We start from the raw sequence: 12,546 nt of genomic DNA, 5'->3' as shown, positions 1-12,546 counted from the left end.
GTCTATTGTTGCCTCAAGCGAAAGCTTTCTCTTGTACATATCATGGAAGTAAAGTCAGCTCCAATAGGAGGGAAGTCTGATGGCAACTTTGTTGCAAGAATGATGCATTCTATTTCTATTTATCTCCTCTACTGCCCCTATTGAGGTGGGATAATTGCTATGAAGGTGGGGAGGTGCATTGCACGAGTTTCTTTACAGCTGGGAGTTCCTTGTTTGGAGCAGCTGGTACGTAGGCTCTAGATGTTTTCGGAAGGTTGGGGGAACCTTGGAAAAAAACCTTGTTTGCTTCTGGTTGTTTGGAAGAATCTATGGTAGGATGGGTTGTTTGCCATCCTTGTTCTGTTTTTACAGATTGTTTGTTTTTGCAAGTGAAGATTTAGAGGGCTTTATAATAACTCTAGCAAAGGTTTTGGGCACCTTTCTAAAACCTAGTTTTGTTTGTTTGTGGGGCTGTAAGGTCTTTCTTATCTGCTGTTCTGCGTGCTGTTTGTTCTGCTGTGCTGAATACTTGCTTTTTTTTTTGTAAGGGATCAGGGCCCTTCTCCTTGCTTATCGGGCACATAATGCATTGTCACATTTAATGCAAAAAACAGTCTTCTGCCTTCATAAATACACAATCAAGTGTTTACAAAAAGAACACTTTCCCAAAAGAGAAAAAATACAGTATACTAGAAAGGAATCAAAAAATCAGATTAGACCTTTCCAATTACCAAAAAACTGCTTGGGATTTTGCCCATTTTTACCAACAGTGTACACCAAGATCAACATGGCCCAAGCAACCAGGAAGTCGCGCGCGCGTCCGTGTGTGTGTGCACGCATGCTGCAGATATCCAACTGAACTAGTAAAAAAGGAAATTGCCAAAATAAAATTTACACATTTGTCACAACCGTCACAGGTAGAAACTTGAATATTCAAATGATGCTACAAAATTTTACGTCTTAAAAAAGGCATTTGAGAAATTGTCTGAAATCAGTACTCGAAATTATCACCACCCGTTCAAATTAATATAGAAAAATAATTTCACAGCCAAAACGTGGCAATCTTGTGTTCCAATATTGTAAATTTTCATATCTATTATCCTTTCGCTATATACCATTGATTTGTTGAATAGTGGGAAATAAACCTAAAGTGCAGTTGCCTTTTTCTTAAGGAATGATAGTTCTGCTAAAAATAGAATAATAATACAAAATTGGAGAGCCTGAAGCATTAGCAACATTCCAGAAGAATATCTGTCACAACCCTGTAATCTATCCATGGTTGTCACCTTCAGCGCAAACAAAGTTTTGATATCCAACACTGCACAGCTGAATACCAAAATATCTCCCATGCAGCTTTTGTTAGGTATTTTCCCAAGTTTCAGACACCTGTACATTCTTATAATATATATTTGTTGAAGCTTCTGATAAAAGACATGTAATGCTTGCAAAATGTGCCTCCATCATCACTGATTTTTCTCAGAAGCAAGAGAAACACCTCCCACGAAAGCATTCATTTATCTAATGATAAGAAAGCAGTTGACGAAATTTCATATAGAGAACAATTCGACAATACCATCTTTAGAAAATACTATGCTTCGGCCACTACTGTAACCTCTGTGTCTTCACAGTCTGTATCAGAGACAACTTTCTCCATGGAAGCATTTAGAGATTTCTCAATGTCATCAAGCTTGTCTTTTGAATCCTCTAAAATCTTTGCTTTTACTTTATCGGCAAGTTCCTGGCAGATGTCTGCATTCTCTGAAAGATATACTTTGGCTTTATCTTTACCATTTAACTTCACACCATTCAAACTATAAAAATTCCCTGTTTTTGAGATCAATCCATATTTATGACCTAAATCCAAGACCTCAGCTTCAAAAGAAATTCCCTTGCCAAACTCTATTTCAAATTCTGCCGTTTTGAAAGGAGGTGCCAGTTTGTTCTTCACAACTTTTACTTGAACATTGCTTCCAATCATCTGAAAAAACAACTCAAATATTAGCTAATTAAATCAGCAATATGAAGAAAACTAAATAATAAACGTGCAGAATGAAACCTTTCATGATACCATGTGCAGACATGAACAGAACTGCCATATCAAGGACAAATAGAGACTATGCTCAAACTCTCCACAAGAAAGCACCATAAATAGCCAGGGTGACTAAATTTAAATGTAAATTAGAGGTATTTAGAGACAACAGTAGAATAAATAATTTTAATTTTTCCTGTTTTATTTTATAGCTAAGTTGCCGTTTCCAATGCGGATGCAGGAGCGAGAATCGGGTGCACGGATGCATGACATAGAAATATAGAAAATTAAATCATTTGATAGTATGATACTTCATCATTGATCAAGATAAATATTAAATGCTAATTGATATTATAATAGACTAAATTAATAATACTTTATAGCATAATATTAATATTATAATTTATTCTTAGCTGTGTTTTCTGGGTAGATTGTGTTACAATTTTTGCATCAACGTTTCGGATCACACTCTGTGATCCATCATCAGGATGAGAGAGCTCTGATAATTTATAATAAATATATTGATATTATGATATTCATATATATTTTTTAATATGGATATTATATAATCTTCATATTAATATTTTATTAATATTGATATTGTAATATTCATATATCTTAATATATAATATGTAATATAATTTTTGTTAGTACAGGAAGCGCTAATTTCTGCAGATATTCTAAAGCTCGTTTGCCTGTCGTGAATATTCACCATGTATAGCAGAAGATTTCTGGAAATTTGAATGATAGAGCAGTGTATAGCACAGAAACTCTACTTTTGCAAAATAAGGAAGGGAATGCAATGCTGAAACAGGAAATCTGTCTGATGGACTCTTCAACTATACAAAAGGCTATTCAGTAATTACTACAGGCTTACAATAGATGCTGTGAATTAACGGATATGCTGTGAATATTGCCTGCCATGAATATCAACGAGTTTCCCTGCTGGGAATATGCCTTGCTTGCCATGAGTTTGGATGTGCTTCCTGTGAGCATCTGACTTCCGACTTCAAATCCACATAGTCCTCCAGTGCTACAGGGAGTGCATTGGTAATGTAGTTTATAAAAGTACCATCTTCTTGCAAAAATTTCAATTGCCAGTGAAGCAGAAAATCATAAAAACTGGTCTCTTAAAATAAAATTCTGCATCCATCTTGCTTTACAGTTGATTAGTTTCTTGATCAAGAAATGAAAACAAAATATTGATAATTGTTCCTATCAATCAAATCAAATGACACTAAAGATGTCTGCTAGCTTTAATATCTACTTTCTATTGCTTCCAAAGTTCCATGATGCATGACTCAATGTTTCATTTTTCAACTTTTGAAAAAAAATCAGGGACTTTTACGTGAATTTTTTAAATGGTAAAGAATGTATATGGAGATTTTAATTTTTTTTTACTGTAAATATTTATTTCAGCTCCAGAAATATGGCTTTGTTGATGTAAGTGAATTTGTGTATGGAGATTTTAATTTTTTTTACTGTAAATATTTATTTCAGCTCCAGAAATATGGCTTTGTTGAAAATTGCATTCGCCTACCTTGAGGCATCTTCAATTCTTGGAATGGTTCCCAGGAAACATCTATCGCAAGTATGGTTTCAGAAAGGATGCAGATGAAATATTGAATGAATTTTGTTTAAAGGGGCCCCAGTAGAAAAAAAAAATTTGAATTTTGGATCAATATCATTAAATCTGCCAGATTAGCAGAGAGCTCATGGTTATCTAAATCAATATCAGATTTAGCTCTTTCATTGGTATTGTTCTTTTGTGTATTTACCATGTGTGGATTGAATCTCAAAATGTATCAATATAGCTGACAACAAAAGAGAGCAACCGGTTCTGTACCTCTTCATCAGATCAGGGAGCTACAGATATAAAAGCATAAAGATTTAGCATTATGCTAAATAGATCTCAGTATGAAAAAAGATGGTATATGACGAGGTTCAAGTTTTCGATTTTTTTTTGTGGCTGCATACAATGTCCTTGCTCTACAGATATAGCATTGCACCAACATGAAGATTGAACACTGTCAGTACATCGCATGGTCAGAGGTATTTATTACTCAAGGCTCCTACAAAAGTATCCATTCGCAGATATTTGGGGCTCAAGTTCAAATGAATTTGGAGATTCTCTTAGGTTCACATTCATACAGAGGAACATAGCCTATCATTTATGTCCAACTATCAACATCTAATAGAATGCATTAATTCATTATTAATGAGTTAAATATCAGCCATACCGGAAGATGAGAAGATAAGAAGAGCTGATGTGGATTCTTTCCAAAGGCAGTCTCAGTTACCAAGAATCAGTTACCAAAGAACTGGGGGACATATTTCAAATGATTAATGGTAATGATTTTTCAACAGAAGAGGGGGAGAAATTCTTTTCCAGGAGAGCCCAGCTACAGGAAAGCTTTTCTCTGATTTTTTTTAATATTGTCATGAAGAGGGCATGTTTTCTTTTCAATGCAATTTTACTGTAAGAAATCTGAGCTTGTGAACTCATTTTTGGTATTGAATGAAGAAAGAAGATATTTGAGTCTTTGAATTACTTCTAAAGCTATTGTGTTACAGTAGGCTGTGCATGTATTTATTCTGAAACTTTGAATTTAGATAATAAATTATTTGTTGAAAAGGGCTGCACTCTTTCTTTATTTAGTTACCATCTGTGAGTATAAGGGAAGTGGGATTTGTATCATTTCCTCACATTCACCTTAATTCTGCAATTAAATCTTTCACATCTACTTCATGGTTATGAGAAGGTGTTAGTGCCTTATTGCTTTCCAGTGAAAGCATATCATAGTTTCATTTATTGAATATCAATTAAGAGGGAGCCATAACTCTCAATTCAGAGGAAAGATATCAACTCAGTAATAACTTCTCCAACTGTTCATACTCTTTGTTCTTCTATCCGGGCATTTGGAGTCAGTCTGTGTATTTGTTTTTTAAGGACAAATCTGTTCACTAACAGATTTTTGGCATCTCCACTGGGAAATAGATCGAAGCACCAGTGTGTTCTTTTCTCAGAATTCTAAGAGCTGGCTTCCCAAGAACAAAGGCTGGTGACTCTGATTTCTGAACACAAACCATGGTCTGGTTTTCACAAAGACCATCTTGTGCCATTTCTAGGAAGGATGATGACAACAGTGATGAAGATGAAGACTATTCTTCTGGCATCACAGTTATGTTGAATCTGGTAGATGAAATTTCTTGAGAAGTTTGGCAGTTTACTACTTGATCCCAAGAAGGTCCATCCATCTTTTCTGAAAACTACACAAAATATAGACAAGAAAGATGGGTTTAAAACCGGTTTTCTTGTAGCCCATGTTTAATAAAAAAGCCAACCTTCTTTCTGCAGATGTTGCTTAGGTAAAACAAACCTCTGATAGTCCTAAGGAGGTTCAACCATTTAAAAGTCCTTGTAAGCACATGCAGCTTGTGCCAGAAGTTCATACTCCTCCATTCCAGAAATTGCAGAAGATTAAACAAAAACATGACAAAGAAAATCTCATTATTGCTGGTTGAATTACTTCAAAACATACATCTCAAGAAAAGGATTACAAAAGGGTAGAAATGACTGAAAGGGATGACTCCATGGAAGCACATACTGGTAGAGACAGAGTTACATGCAGACTCTCACAGGCACCTTCATTTTATTTAAAGCAAGAAACTTATTTTTGTAAACGTGCTGATGAGATTTCAATTAATGGCATTTCTGAAAAGAAAATTAATTATATTGAGGATAAATCTAAAAGATCTGAATTCATCAATGCTGATTGTGATGAAAACTTATTAGAAGACAGACACACCGCAGAAATAACTAAAGACACTCACGCTTTTAGTCAAACAAAACAAAATATAGATGGTATTCCACTAACCTTTGAATCAGAAGAACTTAGTTTTGATATGGATAGAATGGTAATAGAAAATCTTTCTTTTGAGATTTGCAAGAAGCTTCTAAATAATAGTTCAAATATGGAAGCTTCTGCCATTGGTAATATATTTAATGTGGGTTGCATTCTACTGTTTCCATTTGTAATCTAAGTTACTGATTCGTCTGGGTATCGCCCAGATTCTGAATCGAAGGTGGACGGATGCAGGATTCTCCCGGAAGCCCTGTGGAGGCTGGCCGGCAGCCAGCCACAGGCTTCCGGATGCATTTGGAAGCCAGTCTCTAGCTTCCAAACGCATCCTGAAGTCTGTGGCTGGCTTACAGCCAGCTTCCACAGAGCTTCCTGACATATTCAGGAGCACCCACAAGCCCAACAGCCAAAAACATTAAAAAGCCCCAAATAAAAACTTAAGTTGCCCAATATGCATGTCCTTAAATTGATGTTTTTAGGTTGTTTTTTGCTATGAAACCCTAAAACGACCCTAAAGGTGAATGTTGAAGCATTCACAACTCACTTTGGAGCTTTGTTTGCACCTACAGCCACTTCTCATTTGGTCTCTAGTTGCATTGCCATTGTGAAGCCAAGTTCAGCATTTTCAAAGAGGATCAATCAAAAGGTGAGAGATAGCTTTCTCAAAGGAGTTTTAATCATTCAAGGTAAGTGATCAATCCCATTTTTTCAAGTTCTTGAATAAAGTTTTCAAAAACAAAAATCCAATTTTATTTTTTAAAGATATAAAGAAGCATAAGTTTGGGTATCTATTTTAGTAGTCTTTTTTCACTTCTTTCCACTTGCATGCATGATCTTCATAGTTGTTAGGCCCTAATTAAAATTTATTTATTTTCTTATAGAATAGGTTGCAAAAAATTAGGCAAGAATGGATGTTAGTGGTTGTGCCAGTCAAAGTTCAATGGTGGGCCAAGGAGGGCAAGGGTCTGATAATTTACTAATATAGGTTCTCCTTTGTGGAGACATACAACATGGATATCACAGGTTGCAGGAGGGGGCTCATATTATTGGAAGTGCAATTATTGTCAAGATAACAATAGAAAACCTTTCAATAGCTCATATTCCCAAGTGAAGCTTCATTTTATGGGCCCTACTAGCAAAGGATTTGGAATGTGCTAAGGCAAAAATGGTACTGGGATGACTAGTACAAAAATACTTTCATTTGTACGAGAACAAGAGGATGTCGATGCATTGGTCAATAGATTAGAAAAAAAGCTACTATCAAGGTCCATCCTCAAAGAGTAAGATGCATGCACCCACTAAACCAATTGTATCCTCCCAACACCCATTCTTGCAAGGATGAGGAAGAAGTGGGAATTTCAACCTACAAAAGAGGACCATTGCACACCGCATTTAAAGTAGAGGCAAGAAACCATGTTGAAGAAGCTATTGCACGTTGCCTCTATGCAAATGGGCTTCCTTTCAACTTGGTGAGATCACCATATTGGAAGGAAATGGTGGTAGCAATCAAAGAATCACCAGCTGACTACAAAAAGCCTGGGGTACGAAAAGCTACAAACAACTCTATTGCACCAATAGAAGACACGTATAGAGAAAGACCTTCAAACAATTAAAAAATCTTGGAAAACTTCAGGTCTAACTATTATCTCAGATGGTTGGAGGGATAGAAGAAACTGACCACTAATTAATGTGATTGCAGTTTCCCCCAAAGGGCCAATGTTTTTGAAGGTTGTTGATTGTGATGGGACAAGTGAAGGATTTTGAATTCATTTCTAGAGTTCTCATTGAGGCCATTGAGATGGTGGGTAGTGAGAATGTGGTACAAGTGGTCACAACCAATGCCAAAAATTGCAAGGGTGTGGGTGCTTTGGTTGAGAGTACGTATGAACATATTTTTTAGACCGCATGCACTATTCACTCCCTTAACTTGATCATGCAAAAGATTGGCACTCAAATAAATTGGGTGAAGAAAATATACCAAGAGGGAGAGGAGATACAAATGTTTGTGACAAACCACCACATGTCACAATCCATTTTTAGAACGTAGTCCAAACTGGAGTTGCTGGAGGTAAATTAATTTTTTTAAATTACTAAGTTTCATGGATTTGTAATTTAGTTAAAAATAAAATTTGTAGTTTTATTGTCAATTGACGTATTGCCAACTTGCTTAGTTTGCTAAGACTTGTTTTGCATCTCATACAATTGTTATGAGACAAGTCCTCTAGGTAAAAGATGCATTGAGCCAAACGATCATTGGTAATCAATGTGGCATATGGAAGGCCTCAAATTCAAAAAGAGCACAAAGAGTCAGGGATTTGGTCTTGAATGAGAGTTGGTAGGCTTGTGTGGAATATGTATTGGATTTCACCGAGCCCATCATGACTATGATCCACTATTCTAATATAGATACACCTTGCTTGGGGGATGTGTATGATGGCATGGACACCATAGTTAAGAAAGTAAAACATTCTATACAAGCACATAAGAGTGACCCTACACAAAGCAAAACCTTATGCAATCAAGTGGAAGCAATCATCCACCATCACAAGAATAAGATGACTACCCCATTGCACCTCCTTGCATATGCCTTATCTCCTAGGTACTATGGTGAGGAGGTAATTGGTATGCCAGGTAGAGTTGCACCATTTGCAGATGAGAAAGTTGCTGAGGAGTGCCACAAAGTTGTTACAAGATTCTTCCCACTTGAAGAAATGCATGAAAAAGTGAGGGAAGAATTTCGGCTGTTTGCTTCAGGGTTAAAGCATTCTCCATTTGCATTAAAGAACCAAAATAGAATGGGAACTATCACATGGTGTAAATGTATGGTCAACGTTTCAAGCATCTTCAACCTCTTGCAATCAAGGTCCTATCACTAGTAAGTTTTTAATTTTGTTTTGATTTTAAAAAATTATATTTACACTTGCACTCTAAAATTTAGTGTTTCATTCTTCTACTACTGAAAGGAATTGGAGTACATACTCCTTTATCCATTTAATGAAGCACAACCAGTTGGGTTCCAAAAAAGTTGAGGACTTGGTCTTTGTCCGCACCAACTTGTGTCTTTTGTCACGTAGGAATGATCATTACAACGAAAGGGCAACAAAGCTTTGGGATGTAGCCCCTGAGTGTGCAGATTTCGATGCAACAGTTCGATGGTGATGATGATAGTGTGGCACGTGGTGCATCTAGCATAAGTGGAACCATATTTGTCAAATGATCTTTCAATAGTTGGAGATGATGATGAGAATGTGGATTTTCTTGCAAATCCTTATGATTCAAACTCTGATGCATATTAGTTGATTGAAGCTAACCAAGTTTTTATTTTGTTGGAATCTTGAACATGACCTATTTGAATTTATTGTCTAAGACAAAACTCTAATGTTGGACAAGCACATATTGATATATCATATGAATTTTGAAATATCTTGAATTTTGATAAAGGGTGAAGTATCATAGTCATACTATCAAATGATTTGTTTTTGAATATTTCTTGCATTTCTTTGCATATATATATATATATATATATATATATATATATATATATATATATATATATATATATATATATTTCCTCCCGCATCCACATCAAGAAAAAAAATTCCCCACATCCCATATATGCTTCCGGAATCCACATCCGAATTGGTAACTTAGATTGTAATGATTTTTCCTACACAACTAATAATGAAAAGAGGAATCATAATAGTGAAGGCATGCAGCCCAAAGATGTTTTAGAAACTTCAACAACAACTTCCCTTGCAAAAAAGAGGTGATTTGTGTCTCCTTTGCAGGCAGGTAAGAAAGATAGTAAAGAGCTGACTTTTCAAGAATGTATCGATGTTGATAATGGTGCTCAAAAAGAACTAGAAACTTATTATGAAACACGGCTTTTTGGTAAGACTTCTGAGTTTTGTCATTTTACATGCTTGGCCTTTGCATTTGTCATCCACAACATTCTTTTGAATTCGCAGGCTCTTCGTGGTTATACACCTCTTTTCCACATGGGTGTAGAATTTTCCCCAGCCAGTTAACAGTTTTGTATGAGTAACCTGGGCGTCATATAAAGGGCTCTCCCATACGTATTTGTAAATAAATTTTTGGCTTTGCAAGTTTTGTTGTGCTTGGTTTAGTTTGGGTTTTCGCTTGTCGTTGTTGGCCTGCTCCCCTCCACCCATCTGCAAACAGCTCCCTAGTCTCTGTTTTCCAATGACTCTATTCCCAATGAAGTTAAGAACTGGTCTTTACCAGAGACATGTTAGATTCTCTGTGTCCTTTCAATCTATTTCCCCAGACAGTCAGTTTTTGGCCCATTTATGGTCCCACAAATTTATAATTTTAAAACCAAATCCTTTCTTCATTAATGGTCCTCACCAGAGTTCATAGGATTCAATAAGTTCAACAGGTTCACAGGAGCAGGTTCAGTTTTGCAGGTTCAAAGACTCGGTTCAAAAGTTCAGTGCTCGTTGATTCAAAAATTAAAAGAAACTGCAACTTCATGCAGTTGCCCACTTATTGAACTTGTGAACTAGAATGGGAATGGTTCAAAGTTCCAAAATTCTGGGCCAATTGACCACTGGAACATTTGATATCAATATCTCTGTGCAGATCGTTGCATTGAAAGAGAAACAAAATTTGATGATGTTTCCTCTGGCATGGTGGAAAGTCTTCAAGGCCATGGCTTATATGGTTATCCATTTGCCTCAAAAGCCAATATCATATTGGAGAATACTGATAGTGATTACAAGAGGTACATGGGCTCGTGTATCATCCTGCATACTTATATGTTCTTTCAAATCACACTGCACAAAGTCATGGAATCAGATGCAAAGATATTGTAGATTAATGGGATTGATTTTAATAAAGCTTCTGCTCATTATACAAAGTACTGAGTGAATACTCTCCTCTTCGAGTTTAGACAATTCAGAAATGCTAAAACTTTCAGCACAGGGACCAATAGAAACATAGTTCGCAGGATTAACCAATTCTTTGATCGATTTCAAAAGCTCAAAGAACTAAATATGGACCCAGTGAATCTTAGTAGGATGAATGTTGAAGAATTTTGAAATTCAAAGCATATGATCAGGAAGTTGAGCAAATGGATGGGTCTGGCTGTGAAAGAACATAGAAACATTTACAAATTACAAAACCACGAGTATGGTTTCAGAAATTATGCAGCGAAATATGGCCACTAGAAAGTAAAAATGGTTTTGAATTTTGGATCTATATTATTAATCTGCCAAATTAGCAGAGAGCTCATCGTTGTCTAAATCAATATCAGATTTAGTTCTTTCATTGGTATTGTTCTTTTGGGTATTTACCATCTGTGGATTGAATCTCGAAATCTACCTAGATTGCTGACAACAAAGAAGAATGAACGGTTCTGTACCTATTCATCAGATCAGCGACCTGGAGATATAGAAGCATATAGTTTTATCATGATACTAAATAGTAGATCTCAGTACAAAAAAGATATGGTTTATATGATACGAGGTTCAAGTTTTTGGTATTATTTGTGGCTATATACAAAGTCTTGCTCTGCAGATCTAGCATTGCACCAACGTGAAGATTGAACACTGTCAGCACATCGCATGGTCAGAGGAATTTATAACTCTGAGCTCCTACAAAAGTTTCAATTTGCAAATATTTTGTGCTCAGCTTCAAATGAATTTGTAGATTCTCTCAGGTTCACATTCGTACATAGGAACATAGACTATCATTTATGTCCAGCTATCAACATATAATAGAATGTACTAATTCATTATTCATTAATTAAATATCAGCTATATTGGAAGATGAGAAGATAAGAGGAGGTGATGTGGCAATCAGGATTCTTTCCAAAGGCAGTTTCAGTTACCAAGAATCAGTTACCGAATATCTGGGGGGTCATATTTCATATTATTTATGGTAATGCTCTTTCAATAGAGGAGGGGGGAAATTATTTTCCAGGACGCTCCAGCTACAAGAAAGCCTTTTCTCTGAATTTTTATATAGTGTCATGAAGAGGGCATGTTTTCTTTTCAATGCAATTTTATTGTACAAAATCTGAGTCTGTGAACTCATTTTTGGTATTGAATGAACAAAGGAGATGTTTCTGAGTCTTCGACTTGGTTGATGTTGTTAGAGTAATTATTTGTTCTAACTTATTAATTAAATCACTTTGATTTAATTAATTAAGTTGCCTATTACTCTAGTTTGCTTAAGTTATCTTGTAGGTGCATATAATTAATATTTTATTAATTATATTGTGCAACCCTAGCCTTTTTAGGCTTTAGTTTCCCTTTTCGGGTTTCGTGATTCCTTTATAAGGATTCACCTCTTTGTATTTTATTCATTCACTTATTGGATTATATGAGATATTTCTCTTTGCATGTCCATAAGATGGATCTGGCTTTTTGGCCTCCATGATTTTTCCTTGCCTCTGTTCTTTGCTTCATCCATGTGACAGGGTTATGCATGCAGGTGTTCTTGGGAGATTAGTTTTTCACCTAATCTAACATGGTATCAGAGCTAGCTTGCTGCTCGCTGTTCGTGGTTTGTTGAAGCGTTTCAGAAGCTGAGTTTTTCGGAGCAGTGGGAGGCCGTACAGACAACAACAAAAAAAAATTTTGGGGCACTTTGGGCTCAAATGGACACTTCCATTGGATTCGGAAGGCTGTTTGCAGTTAGAATCCATATAAA

The 12,546-nt window shown here is 35.9% G+C and overlaps 1 protein-coding gene across 1 annotated transcript in view; it reads right to left on the bottom strand.

The window, feature by feature from the left end:
• Window positions 1-960: 960 nt before the first annotated feature.
• LOC149530412 (uncharacterized) overlaps window positions 961-12,546 on the bottom strand; it is a 76,905-nt gene continuing 65,319 nt past the window's right edge. Inside the window, exon 8 of the mRNA XM_089809068.1 lies at window positions 961-1,957. Coding sequence (XP_089665194.1) covers window positions 1,568-1,957 — 390 coding nt within the window. The 3' untranslated portion in view covers window positions 961-1,567. The remainder of the gene's footprint in view (window positions 1,958-12,546) is intronic.

This window comes from Cupressus sempervirens, chromosome 11 (genome assembly GCF_028749045.1).
Source record: "Cupressus sempervirens isolate cs-2001-9-10 chromosome 11, ASM2874904v1, whole genome shotgun sequence".
NCBI lineage: Eukaryota > Viridiplantae > Streptophyta > Pinopsida > Cupressales > Cupressaceae > Cupressus > Cupressus sempervirens.
This window is presented reverse-complemented; position numbering and strand designations above follow the sequence as displayed.